At 41.2% G+C, this 24,038-nt stretch overlaps 1 protein-coding gene across 12 annotated transcripts in view; it reads left to right on the forward strand.

Annotated features, from left to right (window-relative positions):
- Positions 1–23,314, forward strand: part of Sif (guanine nucleotide exchange factor still life) — a 45,629-nt gene extending 22,315 nt beyond the window's left edge. For 8 of the 12 annotated variants that reach the window (XM_077409304.1, XM_077409313.1, XM_077409295.1 and 5 more), the window contains 18 exons: positions 4,173–4,315; positions 4,766–5,033; positions 5,701–5,844; positions 6,127–6,309; positions 7,471–7,746; positions 7,836–8,006; positions 8,442–8,628; positions 9,786–10,052; positions 10,551–10,828; positions 10,981–11,175; positions 11,400–11,508; positions 12,021–12,200; positions 12,282–12,400; positions 12,756–12,932; positions 13,019–13,206; positions 13,811–14,187; positions 14,443–14,661; positions 15,043–23,314. In XM_077409304.1, the coding sequence (XP_077265430.1) occupies positions 4,173–4,315; positions 4,766–5,033; positions 5,701–5,844; positions 6,127–6,309; positions 7,471–7,746; positions 7,836–8,006; positions 8,442–8,628; positions 9,786–10,052; positions 10,551–10,828; positions 10,981–11,175; positions 11,400–11,508; positions 12,021–12,200; positions 12,282–12,400; positions 12,756–12,932; positions 13,019–13,206; positions 13,811–14,187; positions 14,443–14,661; positions 15,043–15,221 (3,660 nt within the window). In that variant the 3' untranslated portion in view covers positions 15,222–23,314. The remainder of the gene's footprint in view (positions 1–4,172; positions 4,316–4,765; positions 5,034–5,700; positions 5,845–6,126; positions 6,310–7,470; positions 7,747–7,835; positions 8,007–8,441; positions 8,629–9,785; positions 10,053–10,550; positions 10,829–10,980; positions 11,176–11,399; positions 11,509–12,020; positions 12,201–12,281; positions 12,401–12,755; positions 12,933–13,018; positions 13,207–13,810; positions 14,188–14,442; positions 14,662–15,042) is intronic. The other 4 variants (XM_077409322.1, XM_077409360.1, XM_077409385.1 and 1 more) reach the window with 2 other exon arrangements.
- The last annotated feature ends 724 nt before the right edge of the window (positions 23,315–24,038 follow it).

The raw sequence follows: 24,038 nt of genomic DNA on the forward strand, positions 1-24,038 counted from the left end.
GCGTCGCCGGGGTGCGCTCGGAGAGTGCGGCGCCCGCTGATGCGCCGATGCGCGGGCGCCGGAAGTCGCCGAGCCGCGCGCGGTACACGTCCCCGGACCACGTCGGCAACGGCGCCAACGGCTGTCGTTTACCCGCTGGAGAACGCGGGTGAGGACGCGCGTTTTCGCCCGGAACGACGACGACGACGGTCCCGGTCCCGGTCCCGGTCCCGTGAATCGCATCCGATCCGTCTTCGGCAACGAATCTCCCTCGTCGCACCGCCCCTGCGGGGAGAACGCTCGGCGGAGGGCTGCTGCATCGAGCGTAAACGCAAGAACCTGTGCGACCGTCGGCGGAGATGCGGGATTGTAAAACGTTCCACGATGGCGCGTCTGGAAGCGCGATAACGAAGTCCTCGGGGGATTCTCCACGTTGATACGCGAGTCGGAAGTGCAGTCGTTATACTCGACGAGACCTCCGGTGAATTCAACGAGAAGGATCATTAGAAGAGTTCTTCAGAAGTCTCTCGAAGCGATCGCTGGTTCCCGGAAATCGCGCGATAATTGCGAAAGGGGATTCCCGCAGGACGTCGTTGGGATCTTTGCGTCACGGATGCGGACCGGAAGTTAGGGCGCGCGGCGACACGCTGATCGCGCTCCTCTTCAGGGACACTCGCGCGTACGGAATTCGGGCGCACGTGCCGGCGCGCGTCGACAATGGCAACTGGGTACCTGGATCCTCTTCTGCCCCTCGTGCCCAATGATCATCCCGAGGCTGATTTTCGCCGCGGAATGACTTCCGGAGAATCAAAGACAGGTCGATCGGCGAACGACTTACTGATATAAGGGCTACGCGAGGGGGGGAGGAGGCTTTATTGATGATAGAGCTCGTGAAAGATTATATCTAAGAAGGGGACAGAAATCAGATAAGGTGCTATAGAGAATATATTCGAGAAGGGGATCGGTTAAAGATTGAAATAATATATTTGGGATGAAGTTGGAGTATTTGATAAGGCGCGGGGTTTAGGGAGTGTACGATGATTTGCAGCGCATTTTTCCGCGAGAGAGAAGAAAATTGATGGCTTTGAGAGGGCACCTATATAGCGATATGTGGGAAAGGAGAGAAATCAGCTGGAGAGGAGCGAGGATCAACATTCAGAGAGTATATCTATATGTATACTTAAGCGAGAGAGTATTTTTCTATGGATAGTTCGTTTCTATTATATAAGCGAGAGAATTGAGAGAGAAAGATAGAAAATATTCTATATATATTATCAACCCCCCCGTCGCAAAGGCGGGAGTCGGAGTGGCGTCGTTTACGATCGTCCAGCCCATCGTTGACGACGATACTTCCTGCTGGTGCGCTTCTCTTACTTAGGAAATCTCTCGAGGAAATCTCGAGGAGATTCTTATGGTAGAATTCCTCTGCGTATAAGTACCTGCGAACACCCGCGGCGGATATCTCTTCGCCGCGCTCGTGCTTCTTCGTGCGTCGTCGCCCACACTTTGGATTCTCGAGATAGCTATAGATTAGACCGTAGTCCGTAAAGGTTTAACGTTAAGAGATCTCTCTCTAAGCCGTGATTGATTTTAACAGTGCAAAAGACGTTTGCCTTAAAATAGAGGACTCTATTGATAAATTCGAGGGGGATTTCCAATTTCCCCGGAGCATAAATTTGTCGTAAAACTCGGCGAGCTCGAAGCTGAACCTGATTAACGACAGCTGTTTCCCCGCTGTCGTTCCCAGCTTCCGGAATGTGTTGTTTATATTTTATTCGGCGTGGATATTTGCGATCGGCAAGCCGCTGACGCTTGAATATTGGATTCCGCGAGCGATAATTCCGGCGGAGAGCAGCTGGCAATATACAATATTCAATTGCGGTTGGGACTTTAGCAAGAACGTCGACTTAAACTTCGAGACGTTCATTAAGATCGTGGGAGTACGAAGCGTTTTTTCTCGAGGCGACACACCATCGAGCTTACACACCGCGACAATCGATCGTACGAGAATATCTCATCGAGCCACGTGGATATTTTCTTCTGCCGTCCGCGAGACAATAAGATGACACCGCCGGAGGAGGAGCGAGACGCCGTGGCCGCCGGCGACGAGACCGTCACGCGCCACGATCAGGAACTTGCAGAGGATACCGTCCCGAGGTTATCCTTCTCCTAAAGGCACCACCATCAGCCGCGGGTTCCGCGTCTCTTCCTTGTTGATTCACCGCCGACAGCGAACGACGAATGATGGTAGAGCCGAGATGGTCGATCAAGTGTACGAATAGCACCCTGGACTTGCTGGACCCGAGCGACGATTGTTACACGGACCTGAAGACGCAGCATCAGCGACGTTGCTGGAAATACTTCTGCTGGTGCCGCAGGCACACGATCAGCGTGATATGCATTAACGAGACGCGCAAGCTGTACTGGTTCAACTGCCGGAACGTGCAGGAGAAGGTGACGTACGGCTCGGGCGAGGGGTACTATCACAAATTACTGCGACTGGTGAACGGGGCGCTGAACGCCTGGGCGGAACGCTACATCGACGGGCTGAGCGTGGCGCGTCGCGAGATTATGTTGAGGATCAACGGCAGCGCGGAGAACAACATGAGGCTGTTAAAGGAGGGCTGCTACTGCCACTACCATCCGCACATGACGGCGGATGCGTGCAACGCCGACTTTCTCAGAAGAGTCGTAAGTTTCTGGGCCGACGAGAGCCTCAGGGGGATACGCGAGAGGCTCCGCGGCATGATGAATATTACGAAAAAGGTAGAGGATCACGAATCGCGCGAATCTCTTTATATCTCTTCTGGAAGGAATGTTTTCTCTCGATATATTGTACATGTCCCCGAATATATATATATATATAAATATTTATTTTTCCCCGGTGTGTTGCAACGGTCGCACCAGGATTATCGCTCGTATTATTGGCATGCGCCTCGGCCAGAGAAGCGAGGGTAGAAGGGACAAGTCCGCGCCTCCGAATACGCCGTTTCCGTTGGACTTTCGTTCGTCGACCCCCTGACTACTCGCACTCATTCTCGTACTCGAATATCGCATCTCATTTTCATCTCACCATCGTTTCGCAATAATATGTACCAGCCTGGACAAAAAAAAATAATCACACATTACTCGAAAAACGTCACATTTGAGAATCGATGAAGAGTCTTAAACGCGACAAATGAGCGAAAATAACGAGGGGATGGACAGCGAAAGCAGTGGAATTATTAGACGAAGCATTGCACTTTGCATTTGCGACGCGGCTGTCTTTTTGCTATACGTAACGCGAGTAAAGTAGAAATTTTGGCATGTATGTACATACGCCCGCGTTAGCTCCTGAAACTGACACGATCTTCTTGCGCAAGGGACTTGCAAACGAGTCTATCGATACTAGTTGCCACGTTCGAGTAGCATGCGCTGATTAAAGCTATGAGATTTCTTTGCACATCTCCACTGCCAATTAATTGTTCGTAATGCGTTTGCTCCTTTTTTTAATTTAATGTCCTTTTATTTGTCCATAGTAATCGCCTGATTTAATTATAATGATACTAATTAATAATTGATAATCCATTGCCCGTATTTAATAAAAAGATTTAATGGTTATATGTAATGAAAGTAAAATCAAATAATATCAGTAAATTAGATTATACGACGCATTATATAATCTATAAATACATTTTCAATGAATCAGTAAATAGGTTGTTGGTAAATAAATATGCACATTGTAAATAGTAGTAGATATATTTAACACAATCCATATTGAAAATTCCTAAATGTGCACTTTTAGATAGACGAGGAACTCTCGATAAATTATGTACACATAAAGCATCCTATCATTGTCAGTAATCTAGATCTTTGCATATAACATAATCCTTTATCACCCTATTTCACGATCGCACAATACATTTTCTCTATGCACATTTTCTCTCTCTTTTATACATGACCACATTTTTCCTTTTCACGCATATACGGGCGATTTCACGAAAAACTCTTATGACATTAACACACACACATTAAAGCGTTATATAAATTTATGTCTTCCTATAAAGCGCAAGTACAAAAAGAATTCGAGTAGAATGAGACATAATCGATTGCCTGCTGTCCAATTTGACGCGGAGTCGTCCGTATTTGTCTCGATTTTCACGGCGATGAGCGCGTTCATCGCGGCTAAAGATAAAGCCTAACGTATTTTCCAGATGTCGGACGATGATAGGATGTCACTCACCACCGCCGTCAGCGACGATGACGACGGCGAGAGTGCTATAAATTCGCCCTATCGAAAGCAGACCGGCACGGCTGCAGCTTCATTCAATTGCACCGGTGCAGTTCGGAAGGCAGGGTACGTCTTTCTCTCGTATTACTCTTTATATTCTTTTGTTCAGTCTTTAAAAATAATGAGCCTTGAGATTCTTGAGAACCTATATATAAAGATATCTAATATAACATTAGCATATATATGAAGGCCACAACGAAGAGTAATCTAGAAATCTAGAGCGTGCGCTTTATTCAGTTTCTGAAATATATATTTATATTTATATGATAATCCGCATCAATTTAACAAACGAACGGAGAAAGTTTTCACATAATAAATATTTATCATTATTATATTTATTTATGATATTTATTCGATTAAAAATCCGATAATCTCGAAATTAAATTCAATGATTCGAAAACACGAGCGGAAATTATAGAAATAACGATAAACGTAATATAAAATTATTTTTTAATGCAATTACAAATTTAAATGCAAGAGATAATGAGATAAACGGCAACGCTTCGCAATTTCTAGATTTCTCAGCGTGAAGAAATGGTTGCTGCGCAAGAAGCATCAGATCGAGCTGGCCAAGAAGCGAGGCTGGAGGGGTTATTGGGTCTGCTTGAAGGGCACCACGCTCCTCTTCTACCCCTGCGATTCACAGGAGAGCAGGGCCATGGAGGCGGCACCTAAACACCTGATCATCGTCGACGGTGCGATCATGCAGCCGATTCCCGAACACCCGAAGAAGGATTACATATTTTGCCTGAGCACCGCGTTCGGGGACGCCTATCTATTCCAGGTAAAAAAAATTTACGGCGACTTTATCGTAATTCGTTTATTTAAAAAAATATAGAAACAGGAAATAAAAAAAATATTCGACTTGCGAGTGCACACCACGGAAAAGATTTCTCCGTAATGAAGCGCTCTTTATATCTTTTAAACTTTTAATAGATGGAGACTTAAATAAATCGGAACGTGAAAAATAAAAACAGGAGTTTTATAATCAGCATAACTCGCGTAGCTCGCACATAGTTTTGCCATTTTTATGTACGAACTTCTTAATAAGCGTTGAATATTATCGCAAATATAGTACGCCGATTAAACTTGAAGTAAGAAATGTCGTGGAGTACACGGTAAAGTATTGGAAAGTCGGAGGGGAACAATTGTACCGCTTCAGTTTGATCTCCGCACTTCGGTAGCTCTCGAGAGTGCATTAACCGCGCGAATCGCGCTAACTAGGTGTATTTAATTAATTCCGCCTCTCGATCTCGTTCCTCGGTCACGCAACACGGCGAACTTTTAATAGTCCGCTGTCGCTACTTAAGAGCTTGCCACGACTTTAAATCACTCGGAAACGTGAGCGACATAGCGAGCGACGAGCGATCGATCAGCTTGGCGAAGTTCGTCAAGGGGGAGATCAAATTCCAACTCGAGTAGAAACATGGTGTGTTTCGCTTTGTGTTTAGGCGCCGTGTCAAGTGGAGCTGGAGAACTGGGTGAACAGTATTCATTCGGCGTGCGCCGCAGCGTTCGCGCGTCATCGCGGTAAGACCGGCACGCTGCATCTGCTGCAGGAAGAGATTTTCCGTCTGGAAAAGGCGATCGAGTCGGTACGTGAATAGAATACGAGTTGATCGATGTCGTCGGACTGAGTTTGTCGTCGAAAGTCTAGATGGATATAAATGAAAAGAAGCTTATGCATGGAAAAGAAGAATCGGATGTAGACAAAAAAATTCTTGCAATTGCTCCTTATCAGTTCATCAAACTTGACGAAAATTACTACAAGATTGAATATTCTTAATATCACGCTATTTTTATTATTAAACTTGATTTTTTTAGTAAAGGGAAAGAGAATAGAAAAGGAGGATGCTAATCGTATTGGCTGTTTGTAGGACCACAAGATGAAGCACATGGCGGATCTTCAGCAATCAGTGGTTTCCGACGTCGATACCAAGCAGCAGATCAACAATCAAATAGTACAGTGGGAGGAGAATCTGGAACGGCTCCACTGTGAGCAATTCCGCCTGCGGTGCTACATGGCCAGTTTGCAGAGTGGCGAATTGCCCAATCCGAAGGTAAGCACCACCTTCATTGAAACGTCAGCACCAAGTGTAATATAGAATATTAACGCTTTGTAGACCGGCCAAAATATACCGCATTGTCCGTAATTGCGCCATACTGCCATAGATAAAATCGCTTAGCCGAAGAAAAATCATCTCTAATATCTTTCATCTTTAATATACATGCTACGATTATTCAATAATATTCCTGTAACGCAATAACATTTTCTTGCGCATAACTGTTTTGATTTTGAAATTGAAAAAAAAAAAACTGTCGCAGCTATATTGGTGTTTATAATGAAAATACTTGGAATATTTGTATTTCGTGAGAATATACACTAGATTACACAAAGTTTTTTGTGCAAATATTTTTATCTCGAGAAGGAATTCGGAAGGCTATATATGTTGTCGAGCTGATTCTATTTTGCCACATACATACGCGCGTTCTCGTTGATCGTCGTCGAATGCGACGATGCGGAACTGACGTATTACGCTCAATTCCAATTGCAGTCGAATGGAACGCTGTTATTTGGCCGTGAGCTTTCGTTGCTTTCGTGGAAAAGCCGGTTCTCTCTCGACTTCTCGCCGGTAAACAATATTACGCGCTGCAATTTTTCTGCCCCATGCCCCATGGGTCGCTGTAATTGCCTGGAAAAAAAAATCATCTCTCTCGTCCGCAGCGTACACGCAATCAGGATTCGTTAGAGGTCCATCTACGTCGCGCTTATGTAATTTGTGTCATTCGTTATGAGTGATATCGATCGTCAAGGAAAGAGAGAGAAAGAGGGAGAGAGGGCGGGAGGGAGGGAGGGAGAACCAGGTAGCCGGGCAATATCCGTTAAATTAACGTTCTCGCGATCGTTGCAGCCAAGCGATTTTAATGCGATTCATAATCAATAATTAAAAGTTGTACTGGATTGCGCAACATTTCGCGAAAGGACAGCTCATTTTTTTACGGCTTTTCTTTCAAAAAGGCATATTTCTCCGAGTAACAATCAGCAGTTTTAGATCATTCCGTGTATTCTATATTATCTGAGAAGTCTTTTAAATTTATAAATTAAAAAAAAAATTTTTTTTTAAGATATCTTAAAAATAACTCAAAGGATTTTTAGCGAGTGGCTTGATCCAGATAATTAAAGATACTAAATAAACTCCGTGTTCCTTTTTCTTCCTCAGAGTCTACTGACGCACGTGTCTCGCGCCACGAAGCAAACGCTAAACAAGCTGGGCGTGTTCACGGTGTCGTCCTTCCACGCGTTTATCTGCGCGCGTAGCCCGTCCCTGCTAAATAATTTATTGGCGGGTCGCGGAGCAACGAAGAGACGACCGCCGCTGTTGTCGAGATCGAACAGCGGCTCCAGCAGACGCTCGCTGCAGATCTCGTCCAGGGACGAGGAGAAGAGCGTGAAGGTGTCCGTGCCGGAAAATCAGGTACGATCGTCAGGACATCGGGTGAGTTGATCGCAATTCTATTCCGTTACGCTTAGAGTGTGATAAGGATAAGGCGAGCGCGACCCGGCGTTTTCCGTTCGTTGTTCCAGCTGGTCTCGGTGTTCCTGCGTGACGCGATGACCGTAGAGGAGTTCCTGGCGAGCGCGTGCACCAGAAAGAATCTCAATCCGATGGAGCACTTTGTGCGCGTCAAAAAGCGCCGGGATATGGAGGACCATAATTACTTTGTGCCACATAGGACTGATTTGATAGAAACCTATGTAAGTTTGGCGGATCGGAATGGCGAATATAAATGTGCAGAATTTGTGGGTAGAGAGAAAATCGAGAGAGAGATTATATCGAAGATATAGAATAAAATATTATACTGTTTTATGTTACTTGCGAATGGAAGTAATTAAAAGTATCACAGTATTATTTTGGATTTAATCGAGCAGAATAAAATTTTTAAGAATGCATTTTAACAAATAATTTAAAAAAGCTAGGAATTACTTTAGACTATGGTACATGGTAAAATTAATTATTAAATAATTAGATAATTAGATAAGTCAACATAGAAAATAATGTTTACTTTGAAAAAGATTACCGTTCTCTATTTTTTTTAATCGATTGTTTTATAAAATGATTAGATTAAAATTGTTGTGACTTTTAATAACAATTTTTTATATAAAATAACGTCACTTTTTTGCTGCGCGCAGTTGCATACGCACGAAATCGTGGAAGTCTGTGCCAAGATTTTATATCAAGTGGAATTGCAAAGAAACACTTTAGAACAAATGTGGGGCTTCTCCGTCGAGGCGGAGCTCATAGAAAACTCTGATAGGCAGGACGAGCTCTGCTGCTACGTTAGTAGAGTGGAAGACAAGAGCGTCGCCATGCAAAACGGTAAGCACCCCTTATCTAGGACAACATCTAACTAAAATAAACGTCCCTCGAACGCAACGATTAGAAGTTTCGATCGTTACAAGGTCTTTTTTATTTCTCATTATTTAACGATAATTTTTTCTTATTGTCTGCTATTATAACGCTGTTGATTCTTTGTACAATTGATTAATCTTATGCGGTAAAATTTCAAGGTAATGTACCAAATTAATTGAGATAAGTTTCTATAGTTTATTAATACATATTAGTAGAGCAAAGAGATGAACAAATTTTGAAATTAATCCAGATAAGTTTGTATTAAAGTTAATATGTCAAGTGACACCAAGGGAATAAAAATGGTGTCGCGTTGTAAGGCGGATATCCCACCCCTCTTCTCCAGTCTCGATTTATCTTCTTGCGGATCTTATGTTAGAAGACGACTTGCGTTAAGGTTCGACCGTATTAATTTTTTTAGACCTGGCATCGACGCCAGGACGTGCAAGGACGCCATTGAAAAATCATCGATTTTCCGCGCCTCGTCGCTTGCTCGTTGCGAACAGAGTCTCGTGCTTACGGTTAAATGAAGCGCATATAATGCGTGTAAAAAAAGAAATATGTATATAATAAATAAAATATATATGTATATACATATATGTGCACACACCGGGGGTGGGACGATCTTAGGGCCGCAGGCGCGAACAAATCAGAATGACATTTAGCGCCGCCTTTCCGCAAATCGTGTCTAAATTTATCGGGCAGCTCGTTAAGCACGACCGAAGGGAGCGACTTATTATAGTTGCGAAAGATACCGAGCCGAACGGTTGATCGTAGACGCATCGCATACGCGAACAATCTCAGTCGAAATCTGAAAGTTACTTAAACGTTATAAAATGGTAATCGCGAAACGTGTTAGTTTTTACTCTATCGCGTTATCAATTTTAAGTTTACGAGTATTAGTGAGAAAAATATTTGGACGATTAACTATAAAATAAAGATTCTTTACGTCAACGATGAAGATTGAGATTGCACAATTACAATTCCGCTGATCCTCGCAATCTACCGTTGTCGGTCAACGACAAATACTTTATTGTCGACGAAAATTTTCTTCTTGCAATTATTCTTTTCCGGCACAAATCCTCGTTAAAGAAGATACATTTGTACGTGGGCGACTCTGCTTTCAGGAATCATTAAAGGCGACGAGATTATGGTAATCAACGGCGCCATCGTGAGCGACTTGGATATGATGTACTTGGAGAGCGTTCTGCAGGAGGAGGTGGGTCTCTGCATGATGATGCGATCCTCCAGAACAGAGCCACCGGATCTCACGGGCATTATGCGAGTCACGGATGACATAATCGACAGCCTGGTCTGTCCGCCGCCGCCCACCGACCCGCCAGTAATCAGCGAAGAAATGATTTCCGGTCTGATCGTACCGGCACCCGGATGGAGTAAGTCCTTTCGTCCTATATCTTTCAAAAAATTGTTGCATTAAGAACTGCATTCTATTACTCAAGATTATACCACTTCTGAAGATAGGCTCATTAAATTAATGAGGCACGTAGCCCACGTAGGTCACAAAAGTAGATTACGAGAAAGAAAACACACGTTGCTCTTCAAATAGGATTCATCAAGACATGTGATTAATTTTTTTGTTGTTAGTCGAGACGCGATTTATACACCGATGAAATATAACATGAAACAGCAAAAGTAACTTTAGGTTGCCTGTTGATTATTTTTGTAGCAAGTCTTATTTCAAATTATACATTGTTTTTTTTCAATAGCAAATTATCATCACAAATAGTAATCACACGTTTTAATACAACGAAATCACACACATAAAAATTATGTAGACAAAATTATCATAATTAATATGATTAGTATATGAACTTTTGTGCGTTATAGCACATCCTAACCATCGTAACGCGAATTTCACTTTGCTGATGCAGGCAAGGAGAACATTATGCAGGAATGTTCGTCGGCCGGTCACATGGATAACAAGCAGTCCTCGCGCACAAATTCCTTCGAAATCGAGAACCTCTTGAAAACTGCCGAACAAGTGACAGGGATCTGCCGTTCTCCAGGTGAGACCAGAAAGTCGAGTCCCACCGGAAGCGTCGTCAGTTCCCACTCGCAGGCTCTCACACCGAGCCGGCAGCTTAGCGACGCTGAGAAGCTGAAGAAAGTGATTTTAGAACTGATTGAGACTGAACGAACTTACGTAAAGGTAATTACAATTAAATATTATAATTATTATAGATTTTATGATGGATAATCTATATATATTAATATATTTTTTTTTATATTAACAAATAGCAGATTAATGGCGACTGCTACCTAATGGCGACCTAATGGATTTCTTCCTTTTTGCGTTTGCAGAATTTAAATAATTTGCTGGAGAACTACTTGGAACCCCTTAAACGCGAGACCTTCCTGTCGAACGCGGAGATCAACGCACTGTTTGGTAATATCCAGGAAATCGTCACGTTTCAACGACAGTTCCTGCAGAATCTCGATCACGCCATCGAGATGGAGGTCGATTTCAATAGCTTTGACCATCCGAGTCAATTTAAGGTGCGCATCGTTGATCCGAATTTAATTATGGGAGTCTAATTACGTAACTCACAGCTCGATTATTTTATCAATAGCCAACTGTAAGCCGATAAAAGAGAAAATAGTGATTTTATAAAATCACATTTTTAAAACAATTTACAATTTAAATATTTATACAATTATGTTTGATCAAGCTGATTTAGCTTTCAAGTTGAAACTTAGATCGCTTCTCATGGCTGTTACAGGGAGTCCTGTTTTCCATTGGAAGTGCCTTCTTATATTACGTAAATCACTTCAAGCTATACAGCTCGTTTTGCGCGAGTCACTCGAAGGCTCAGAAAGTTTTACATCCAAGTAAGTTTCTTCTTGAAATCGTTTCTTTTTCGCGAGTGACGACCTTCGCTTCCTCGTTCACGTCAACACGTCTGATCCTTCGCGATCAATAATTCACTCGCCGAGAATAACTGTTCAACCTCAGTTACTCTTTATAAATGTATTGTTCCCGGAAAGTTCTCCAATTTATTATTTGTGCCAATCTTCCGCGAGTGAGGGACATTTTTGCGGCCGCCAGAAACTGCGTCATTAAGAATTCAAAAAGATTGTTCGATCACTTTTTATAGCGCGCATCTATTATTTCGCGAAATTTTACTTTATGTCCCTTGAAAATTTAATACGCTAATTAAAGAATCTGTCAGTTTGAAATTTCAATGTAACATCTTTACGTAGAAATGTTCCAGAATCTTAATTTCAATGACGCGCGAGCAGGACGAGTCCTTTTTTCCTTTCTTACAAAATCGCATTTTTATATAATTACGACGGAACGAAGCAATCTCCCGATAATTATCAGAGATAATCGACAATTTCAGACGAGGGAAATCAAGCTTTACAAGAGTTCCTGCAAGCGAGAAATCCTCGGCAGCAACACTCGTCGACCTTAGAATCGTACTTGATAAAACCTATACAAAGAATACTCAAGTATCCGCTGCTGTTGCAGCAGCTTAGGAATCTCACCGATGAACGAAGCGAAGAACACCAACACTTAATCGGTAATTACCGCGACGCTGTGCGGCCGTAACGAACAGTTTAAGACGCCATTAGGGATTTAATCACAAACGTATACTTTGCAGAGGCGCTCAAAGGCATGGAGAAGGTGGCAGAGCATATAAACGAGATGCAGAGAATCCACGAAGAATACGGTGCTATTTTCGATCACCTGTTCAGGCAACACCAAAAATCCTGCAAACAGGTGAGTCGATCTCCAATTTTATCATTAGAGAAAGAAAACACGAGAAACACTTAGTAATAATTTATTTAACATTAGTAAGACATACACACGTAATTTTCAGTCACTTTGCATATTTAACGAATGACGTTTTATGTAAAGCTCTTAAACTTTTATATTATAATTCTTTTAAAGAAATTTTTCTGGGTTCTTTTTACTGCCCTAATAGTTACTGCTATATTTTAAACTTAGAATTTATTTTATTCTTCTTATAATTTTAATATAATTTTACATAATTTTTCATTTAAATAAACAAAGTTCCACACATACACACAGAATAGTTTTTGAATCGTTGATTAACGCATTAATTTTTTGACAGCCGATCGACTTAAGTCCAGGCGATCTTTTGTACTACGGCGGCGTCGAGTGGCTCAATATTTCCGACTTTCTCGGCAAGATAAAGAAGGGTCTCGAGCTCCACGCGATGTGCTTCGTATTTAAATCGGCTGTCGTGTTCCTGTGCAAGGAAAGATTGAGACAGAAAAAGAAGCTCATGGTCAGTGTCTAGATGACCCATTTCTCTATATCGATCTTTGCAACACTTCTGATACTCAAGAGGCCGTCGTGTCTATGTTTTTCCAGGGAGTTTCTACGAAGGCTAACTCAAGCGAGGTAGAAATTATCCGTTACCAGGTGCTGATCCCGGTGACGGAAGTCCAGGTCAGGGCCAGCTCCGCCAAGGATATGGAGTCCCACTTCTTGTGGGAATTGATTCATCTAAGAAGTCAATTACAAAGGAGGTCGGAGAAAGTATACGTACTCTCCAACAGGTATTTTCATAAACTTCCTACCTTAATTGATTAATTACACTGAACGGGCTTATCTAAATTAAAATAAATATAAATAAAAACGAACCAAAATAAATTCTCTAAAAAAAACTGATTATCTCGATTTATTTTTATTAGTAAAATATAACATAGTTAATTGTAACGCAGTTTGACCTGTGTCTGTGGCAATTAATCGCCGAGATTGCACTTGACTGCATACAATTACGCGACTAACGTAGTTAATAATTATTAAACTATCGTTATTAATCAAACAGGAAAATTAACCAAAAATATTAAAAATAAATTGCAACTAAATTAAATATTTCGTTTAACCGATTGTACCAGGTCTTAATTAAGTTTCTATCATTTTGCAAACCAATGTATTCCGCTATATTGTTTTTCATAAAAAAATTTATATATACATCTTTTCTTTTTTTTTTTTAAGTAAGTATTTGCCGACAACGTTTATGCATAGCTTCATAATATGTTTGTATATTTTGAGTCGAGACTGTTCGTTTATTTTTTAATATCATTTTTTATGTACAATTTGTACAAATGATTAAACGAGTAAGGCGATCTTTTTATCTCACGTTGCCTCAAATTTCAGTACGACGGAATTCCGTAACGCGTTCCTGAAGACGATCCGGCAAATCATTCGTGAGTCGGTGAGAAACATGAGCATACCTTCGACGAAGAACATGAGCCAGGCGCCGATGTCGATGACGCCGCGAATGTCGACCGGCCATGTGGAAAAATTCAGCAAGCAACAGGTCGGCCAGACGCAGAACGGAAACGGCGTGACGGGCACGCTCTCGAAGAAGGCGATGAAGCAGCAGCTGCTGTCCAGTTCGCACAAGCGCAAATACAGCCAGTCGAAACAGCCGGTGGAGCACGAGAGCTCGGAGGATAAGGATCAGGAGGATGCGCCGGTCCCCCAGCAGCAAACGTTCCGCTCCAGAAGCAAGACCATAAGCGACACTTCCGGTAAGACGAAATTCTCGCTCACATAAAAGAGGTCTTAATTTTAGGCAAAATTGTTATACGTAGTGGTTCTGATATGTAAACTGGTCTCTCTTTAAAGATTTATATTAATAAATTAAAGAAATTTTTTATTTATTCAAATTAATTTAAAAAAATGTTGAAGAGATAATAAAAGCGCGAAACAGTGCAATGACTCGATTACAATGGACGTCATTATTGGCGAATTGCTCAACGCGCTATTACCCTGTTGCGCTTCAGGCGAGATGAAGGTTGAGATGGATTCGGGTACAAAGTCGGAAGGTGAGGAAGACTCGCAGGCTTTTTTAGGCGAGAAGAAGAATCTCGGTCGCACACCTAATCATCTGACGCTGAGCACCACGTCGACCATCTCGGCGGGGAGTACTGGCAGCCAGGCTAGGTTGATCCAGTCTTCCCATCAGCCTGAGAACTATCAACCTATTACCATCAAGGAACTTGGTGAGTGTATTAGTCGTTGGGATTTATGCGTCTGCCGAAACTTACGTCAAAACTACTTGATTATTTATTAATTAATTAAAATTGTGTTTTTTAAATATACTTAATAACTAGTAAATTAAGACCTCTTTTAATCTCTTACTAATTAATTAATACTTTAATCATATTGGTTTTTCGAATTTTGTTTTAATTAATATTGATGGAAATTTTGCTTGGAAATTGGAAATTATTTTTAATAGTATTAGTAAATTAATAGTAGGAAGTAGGACATTTGTTCAAATAAATCAGATACATATTTTATCAGATATAATAAGATTTATTTTTTCGTTCTTTTTTTTTAAATGCATGTTGTAAAACATTAATCTCTAAAATGTATTGCAACAGGTTCGCCGATCTGGAAGCCACGGGAGCTACCCTCCCTGGGGGAGGCCACCACATTGCCGCGCAAGGGTAAGTCGGCCGGCGAGTTCGCGGACATGAGCTCGAGCCACAGCGCCTCCCGAAAGTCTCTGATAGAAATCAACAATTGTGCTCAACAACCTAACTTTAATAATCACGTTTAAGTTGAATAATATCGAGGCTGACTCGCTAACGAGGTAATACCGTTAAGTTACCACCGCCATTAAACGCGACCACCACTACTACCATTATCATCACCACCGACATCACCTATCATCACCACGACCGAGCGTAATACACAGAGATAATTATCCGATTATTGCGAATAATCACGATAACGATACGCGAGGAACGCGCATTCCGCCGCCCACGTGGAAATTCGCGAAGACTGCGCTTTCTCCCTTTGCTCTCTTCCTCATTTCGTCTTCCAGCAGGAAATCCATATGTGCTTGCGTGCGTGCGACGCAGTCGACTATACCATTTGTACGAGAGCAAGCGAGATGCTTGATCGAGCTTTCTCCTCGCCGATCAGGAGAATCTGATCGGATCCGATCAGATCTTCTCCTCTTTCCTCTTTCGTCGCGTCTCTTGGCGGTCGACATATTCAAATAGTTAAAAAAGTAAAAAAAAGAATTAACGACGTAATATTAAAGTTAAGATAAAGAGTATGTCATTAAATTAAGATAAGAATGCCAGACTTATGGTCAATAGTTTTGATTTTGACAATCGTAACGCGGACGATCCCCCAAAGTCGTAGAAGCGATGCCGAGCAGATCGCTGGCTCTGAAAACGAATAATTTAATGGCGAATAATAAATCGTTAATGAATAGCCGATCTAGTTCTTCGTGATCGAACAAAAGACTGGATCGGATTAATGGAGAATATGAATTCTAAGACGCTTATCCCTGCTCAGTGAATAGTTTAAGTTCGCTCGCTTCGTTCTACACATATCATTTCTCATTAGTTTCGACTTCTCCCTTTTTATTGCTAATGTTATAAAAAAATTGCAACTGCAACATTCAGTTTTAAATATGTTCATAAGAAGTCCCTAAAAGTGTACATTTGAAGTTAAATGAAGCATAAAGTTTTGGTATCCATTTTTATACTCGCAGAAATTGATTTATAAACATAAAGAAGTAAGTTCTTGCATATTGTTCGATAATTTATATATAAAATAAAGCACTTTGCATTCTGCACACACACACAAAATCCTGTACATATTAAGTACATAAAGAAAAGGGAGAAACTCTAAGGTGAGATTAAATAAATCGAGATTGTTAGCGTGTCTGAGAGATCCTATTAGGATGGGTCAAACCGTCGCTTCTCGAATATATGTATCTCCGCTTAACAGCATCAGCCGGCATAATTTTAACGTCGCCGGCTTTACGAGACGCGATTCGGTTGTCTTTTCGAGAGTCATCAGTGATCGAGGCGATCCGTCCCTCGATCCTGTTGGTCCCCCGTTTCCGCGTGGACGGCGGCGCGGATGATCCGGAGAGATAATCGACTCTGTAAATAATGTAATAATGATATATGTCGTCATACCATGTCACTATGATTACGCGTTACCATGGTCGCGATCGAGAGCTCGCGCGTAGGCGCGCTCGTTGCGTTGTTTCCCATCGTTCCACCACGCTCCTACACACATCCTCCATTTTTTTATTATTATATGAAACCGTCGTGATGCGCGTCACGCCATTGACGATCGCCGGATGACGTGAGGACTGCGAGGATTAGCGAGAGAGAGAGACTTATGCGTTTAAAAAAAAAAAAGAATTGGAAAAAAAAGAATAAAAAAGGAAGAAGAAACAAGAGATTGAAGAAGCGATTCGCGCGCATAGCGAGTAAGTCTTAGCGATTAAAGAGAAATCAATTAAGATATGTCGTATGTGTGTACATACATATATATACGTATATATATGCATGTATGTATACACGCATACAGAAAATATATGTATACATACTATATATATGGAATGTTATGTGAGAGAGAAAGAGAGAAAGGGTAGATTTGTGAATTGCATTGTAACGTCGTCCACGGTCCCCTCCCCCCCAAAAAAGAAATTAAAAAAAAAACGTTTCGCCGCGTGTTAACCTGTTTTCAGGGTCGAGCATCCTCGCCAACATAGCAGACTTTATTTTTAACGTTACTTAAGATACAAAAGAGAGCGACTGAACGAGTGAGAGAGTCGAAGGGTCTGTTTTCTACTGCTGAACTGGCCGCGCTAGTTCAGAGTTTGTCCTTTTCCTTCCAATGTGGAGTAAGAAAGATGAACTCTGAACTAGTGTAGCCAGTTCAATAGAAATAAACAGACCTTATATGCGTATGACAGAGTAAGAGAGAAAGAAAGAGAGAGAGAGAAAGAGAGAAAGAGAGAGTGATGATCAGAGTGTTCGAGACCAAAGCTGCGAAGTGAGATGCGCCGACATAACGACGAGATGCATTAAAGGCCCGTGGTTAGCATGCATGGATGTATGAGAGAAAAAAAGAGAGAGAGAGAGAAAGAGAGAGAGAGAGAGAGAGAGAGAGAGAGAGAGAATGAGAGAAAAAGAGAAAAGAGGCGCACACTCGTACTTTAAAACGTACATATTGAATTTTAGGGACGGCGAACGGTATCGGCACCGAAACCTTTCACGATAATCCGACACATGTACCGCGTTGTTAATGGGTATTACGATAAATTAAGAATGGTATCGAGGGATTAATACGTGTAAATTAGACGACAGAAAGTATCCACATAGACGTATACCTACAACCAAAAAAATATGTATAAATAAAAATATATATATACACACACATTCACACACATACATAAATACATTTTCATACACGGCATGCAAGCGCTCAAGCACGATTGGTGGTGCGAGCTGGTGGTGTCCTCCAGAGAGAGAATATCTTCTCGAAGCGCTTTATGAAAATTATTCCGCGAATATTTTTCGCGAATATCTCAAGATATCCCGGCAATATTCCCTAAGAATGTCCTAAGAGGCTCGTGGGAGCATTCGAGGAATATTTCTCAGAGGACGAGAGCGTTCGAAGGATATTCATCGAGACATTCCGAAGACATTCTGGAGGACATTCCGTCACCTCTCATCGCCACGCGCGCAACCCGTATGCATACTCGAGGGAATGCGGATGTTGCGCGCAAACGACGTGACCGATCAGTCTTATCGAACGCGAAGGGAGACGTTCGCGAATTCGCGGCGACCGCGTTTCCTGAGTAGGACAATAAAGGGACGGATCGGACGACGCTTGAGGCGGCGCGGCGTCACGTCGCCGGTTTCTTCGAGGAAGTCTCCCGATTTTGGTATATCGTTCTTTTACCTTATGATTCCAGCTGCGGAGTTAACATTGATCGCTGTAAACCGATTAGCGGATTCGGAATCATATATATTGCGAGCTTAGATCTTCCTCGACGTCGGGCTGACGTTAGCGCGACGACGCCTCGGGTCACGCAGGTCTTGCTAAAATTGAGAATCGATGCCTCTATATATGCGAGTATCGGTGCTAATTGCGCCGGTATAGTATCGCTTAATTATCGAAAGACTTTCTGCAGCGATGCATTGCACATTAACGGGAATCAATAGAAGTTACCGTATTAGGTGCGGCGGAATTATCCGTTTAGAGATCGTTAACGTCTTCGTTCAGCGCTCCGAATCGACGATCGTCTTCCAGTCGTGGACGAATAAGGATTTAATTGCCAATCTCTCAATGGGATTTGATATAGTCATATCGAGTACTGATACACAACGCATACGCACATACTCATCACGTTGTCGTCCGTGACGATCTGCGATCCGGACGGATGCGTTTTTCGTCGCGATCTTCGTGTTTGAAAAGCGAAGCGTATAATATTTTGATATTATAATACTGTAATGTTATGATATTACAGCGCTATAATAATAAAATGTTGTACAACGTTATATTATATACGTATAATATAAGTTTATATACAGATGAGCGAGAGGGATCGTGCCGTCAATGTTGCGCGCAACATCTGGAAAAGAAGAAAGAGACTTTGTTCTAAAAATCTGAAATCGATCGAAATCGCTGAGAATTCAATAACGTGACGAATTTTCTACGTTAATGCTTTTCGGAAAGAGACGATTGCGTCGATACGAAAGAGAAAAAAAATGTACGTATTCGCGAAATCGCGTCAATTATTAGTATATTTCGAAGAGTGTAATTATACGAGTACTAATTATACCGGCCGGGATACTATTGTACAATTTGTACAGTGTGCATAGGATGGCGAGAAGACGGGAACGGGTGACGCGTTTGATCCTTTCCTTTTTCCTTCGTGGTGGACCGCGCGAACCGCGGAAATTTTATCGGTAACGTCTAACAAATGTTTTATCGAACGCTGTAATATTGCTTCCATCTCGAGCGCGTTACCACGCATCTGATGTGCGTGCTTTGACACAGATTTCTTACGATTTTACGAACCACCGCGGATACCTCTGCGACACGTACGTGCTTTTACGAAATTGCATTAAGCGGTAAAATTCGTCAGCTTGACTGCCAGTCACCTCCTACTATTGTAATGCGACTGTCTAAAAATTTTGTTGTTTTCATGTTTTACATTACGATTGTTGAGTTTATAATGTTAACGTATTTTTCCGATCGAATATGGTGCGTTGATTTTTATTATAAAAGTTCGAGCAGCATTAATTTTTAATAGGAACAATTAAATTCACGTTTTTTTATGGATTGCGTATGGATTTTATGCCACATACTTTGCTTATATTCCGCAAATTATCTTAAAGTCGTCGATACAGAACAAAAGATCGCGCGAAGCTGTTATTTTCATGGAAAGATATCAAAGATAGAACAGGCAGTCAAGAACAATAGGAATCAATTTCGTCCTGCGAATTCTTTTGTGCTGAAAAGTCGATCGGACGCTCGCCAGATTTATCTTGAAGCGCTCGCGACAAGACAACCAAGAATGACAAAGACTCTTTCTTTTTTTTCTTCCGTTTGAAATCGAGTATGCTATATTACGCACGGGTCCTGCCATCCTGCGCGAAAGTAGTTCTCCGAAAGACAGAAATATCAGCGAGAATTGAACTGTAAAATCACGATACTCAAAAACGCGTGGATTTGTCTCGCCGAAGAAATCTTCGTTGAGACACACGTTCTTCGGTGAAACATACCGAAATCGTTTTTTCTTCTGTTTGTCGAAGAATACGTGTCGGAAAAGTGTGACGAACGTGGTGCCAAAATTGTCGCATAGCAATAATTAGTAGGATTAATATCAGACTGACTTATAATAGTGTTCAAGCGCGGGAGTTCGTCGAAAGGTGAAATCTCAATGGAAACTTATATCGCTGGACTTATCGCGATTAATAATCGCGTAACTTCGGCGATTGGTAACTGTTTTAATTGCTGGCTAAAGAATTATGCCCAACACCAAAAAAACTTACGTATAAATTTCGAGAATTACTACAGAAAGACACTCTAACACACATCGACATGAATAAACGGAAATTTATGCAGAAACTTAACGCATCAAAAGAAAGATAAGCAAATATGAAACGTATCAATATACGGTCGGGTTGGATCTTTTCCGGTCTAATAATATAATTTGCGTGAATTATGTACATTTTTTCGCTTTAGCAAGAAATAGTTTGCTGAAGCGAAGAAATCTACGTAAATTCATATCAAATAATATTATAGGCATAAAAATCCAGCCCAACCGTGTATTAATACATATCCTATTTGCTTGATCGTTATCATTTATCATAATCGGTCATGATTTTCTTAATAAAAGATAACATTATTATATCTCGAATGACTTGAAGAATTTAACGCTGCGATTTTTACAGTTCGATTTTCCTGAGCGATTACTTACGATAAGCAACGAGTTCGTTAATTACAATTTTTCCACAATATAAAGTTATTAATTTTTGCTAGAATAATTTTCTTGTATTTAACGCAAAGAAAATGCGCTTCGCAAGCCAACGGTGCTTTGTATAATTTAGCCGTAAGGAAAAATTGAGGCGGGCATTTTTAGTGACTTTAGAATTTGTTGGACTTATTCTAATCGTCGTTGCTCAGAAGCTCGTTGTGTCAATGAAAAGGATGGCAGGAACAAAGGATACGAACAGATACACGTCACGTAGACCAGCACACGTGGACACAATTCACGTGCGATCGCGCGGGACACGTATATACACGAAACAGTTGACACAAAATATATCGGTTAATAAATCTAAATAATATCGGTTAAGATCTGACAGCGAAAAAAAAATAATAAGATACCTACTTACTAATTAATATAGGCGAGAACACACGTGCAGATTTAAGGAAAAAAAACTTACGGAGGACCTTCTGTTGCTCGAATTATTGCATTGTCTACTATATATAAATTTTATTGTATAAATTCTGTCGAGAGAGGCGCGCCTCCGAGCGAGAGTCGATGTTTCTTTTTCTCCTCGACCCCCGTATCCTTCCTGCCGGAGGATCTACGAGGACATTCGAGAGAAAGAGGCTGAGGAAAGTGCGTGACACACCCGGGGAGTCGCTCACCCGCGCGGATAACGGCGTTTATATATTTAAGTCACTTATCAAAGATTTTCCGTCTAGACTTCCGTCGTGGAGAACCATCTCGTTCATCGTAGATGGTCTGCGATATAAAGTCGATTTATCCTTATCCCCCCGACGTGAGTATTATATTATATCTCTGATATAAAGTCCAGTCCGCAGCTGTGTAAACAATGTAGTACGATTGTCTCTTGAGCATTCGAAGTACGGATGCTTTCTTCGTGTCTGCCATACGTTGAAGAGCGTGTCGTCGCGGTCACCTTATCGCGGCCACGTGTCTTCTAGCCGGAGTTAATCGAGCTTAAGATAGTGCGCCTCGTATATTTATCTTCTCACTTAAGAGTTTTGAAAACATGATACTATCAAAGGTTAACGTTCATTCAACCGCAGCTGAATTCTAAAGAAATGTACATTTCGTATAAGCTCCAAAAATCATTTGTTTCACGTTTACGTTCTCAGAATCGTGGAAGCTCCACGCGCGAATATTAAAGTAAGATGAGAAAAAGAAAGAAAAACGAAACGATATTATAGTCCGTCAACACTTAATTTTTTATAAATCTATCTTTCTAATCAACATAAAAAAGATGTAATAATATATCCCGCAAAGAAAACGAGTGATTAAATAACAAATTATTTAAAAAATTAGATGCATTTGAGAAACTTTCGTAAATCGAAGCTAGAAATTTACTCGAGGTATCCGTTGTGTACTTGATAAAAATGGCCTGAAAAGGGTTGAACGCGCGAATCATCATCCGATTGCTCGCGATTCCCGATGGATCTAACCCCACCATTTACGCACTTTCCTCGGCGATGAGTCAGGTCGGAGAAAACAAAAATCGAACAGGGTCGAGACACTCTAGCTCGGAGACGTATCCCAATAGTTGGCCTAGTACCGAGTTTCATATTTTTCGCCCCTTCCCCCTCCCCCCCCGGGTACGCAGTGGATCGTCGAACGATTGATCGTCTATTGTATGATTATTGACATTCTTCCAGAAATTTTATTGATAGATATATATAAACTTTATCGCTACCGTTGAACATAGTAATATTTGGGGGTATATACGATTAGGGCGATACCTTGGGTATTTATTGGGGACACCGAGAATACTATATTGAAAGAAAGAAAGGCAGAGAGAAAGAGAGAGAGAAAATAGAAGAGAGATTAAAAAAGGATGAGAGAAGGGTCTGAAAGAGAAATGCGGGGTTGGTAGGATTATTACATATATAAAAATATAGAATATATAAGAGAGAGAAGGAGACGTTATATAGGGGCACAGTTAAGAGAAAAGACAGGGGCGAGTGATAACGAAACGAAGACGAGATAGCGTGTAACGATGTAACGAGTCTTTCCAGACGAGAACGAGAAGAGAAAGACGGAGATATACATGGAGACGGAGTACCTCTTCCTTGCGTTGAACGTAAAGCGATAGTAAGCTGAGTGGCGAGAACCAAGGATGAGATTAAATGTTGCCGCAGCTCGTATGCGAGCGGAAATATATGGTACGCGCGAGAGAGAGTATAAAAAGAAACCCTTTACGTTTTCTCAACTCGTTACGTGAACGGTACGCGGTACGTTTAGCAATGGAATATATTATGATTACGATGATTGCTATATTCGTTGTTATTGTTCCTCGGTTGTATGCGGAGACGTTTAAGAGTGATCCATTTGTACAATCATTGAGTCATTAAAATATGATTATTCATTATGGAAAATCGGCCCCTTTTATTACCCTTTTATTCCCCTTTTATTTCTACTATAGGCGATTTTTGGCGATCGTTTGGTATGGTTTGGTACATATACCAAAGTTGCTATCCGTGGCTGCTATTGGTTCTGGTGCAGCTTGGTACCCTTTGGTTGCTTATACCAGATTCACGCCAAAAATTGCCTTATATCGACGAATATAAAACGTAGCAGGAATAAAAACTGCGAATTGATCCCACTTTGGAATTTCCTATCATATCGCATGAAATTATCTCGTTGATTATATTCGTAATTAACTGTCAATATATATTCAATTAATTGGAACTTCATTTATTGAAATTAGAATAAATGTTGGAGAGCATCACGAATGACCGACTAAGAAATATTGTTGGATAACGCAATTCATTTTGCTAAATAAAGCTGTCGTTATTCTTATAGCGTATACGTATCTTTTAAATGTTCATTAAGAATCGAGTTGTTAATCCTTAAATATTGAACAATAACGTTTTTAAAAACTAAGAATAGGATAGAAAAAGTATTAAGATCACAAATCATCAAATATTTTACCAATATTTTGTATTCCGCTTTTCGAAACAAACGTCGCGCGACATGTGCAACATAAATACAAAAAGTTTTATCACATTTGAGATATCAAGATATCGATAACTCACAGGTGTTCGATAAATCCCTGATTGAGTTGTGAAGTGATTAATAAATATCGCAGCTGCAAGTAAA

The sequence above is a fragment of the Temnothorax americanus genome, unplaced genomic scaffold (assembly GCF_048541705.1).
Source record: "Temnothorax americanus isolate GAGA-0224 unplaced genomic scaffold, ASM4854170v1 Scaffold10, whole genome shotgun sequence".
Lineage (NCBI taxonomy): Eukaryota > Metazoa > Arthropoda > Insecta > Hymenoptera > Formicidae > Temnothorax > Temnothorax americanus.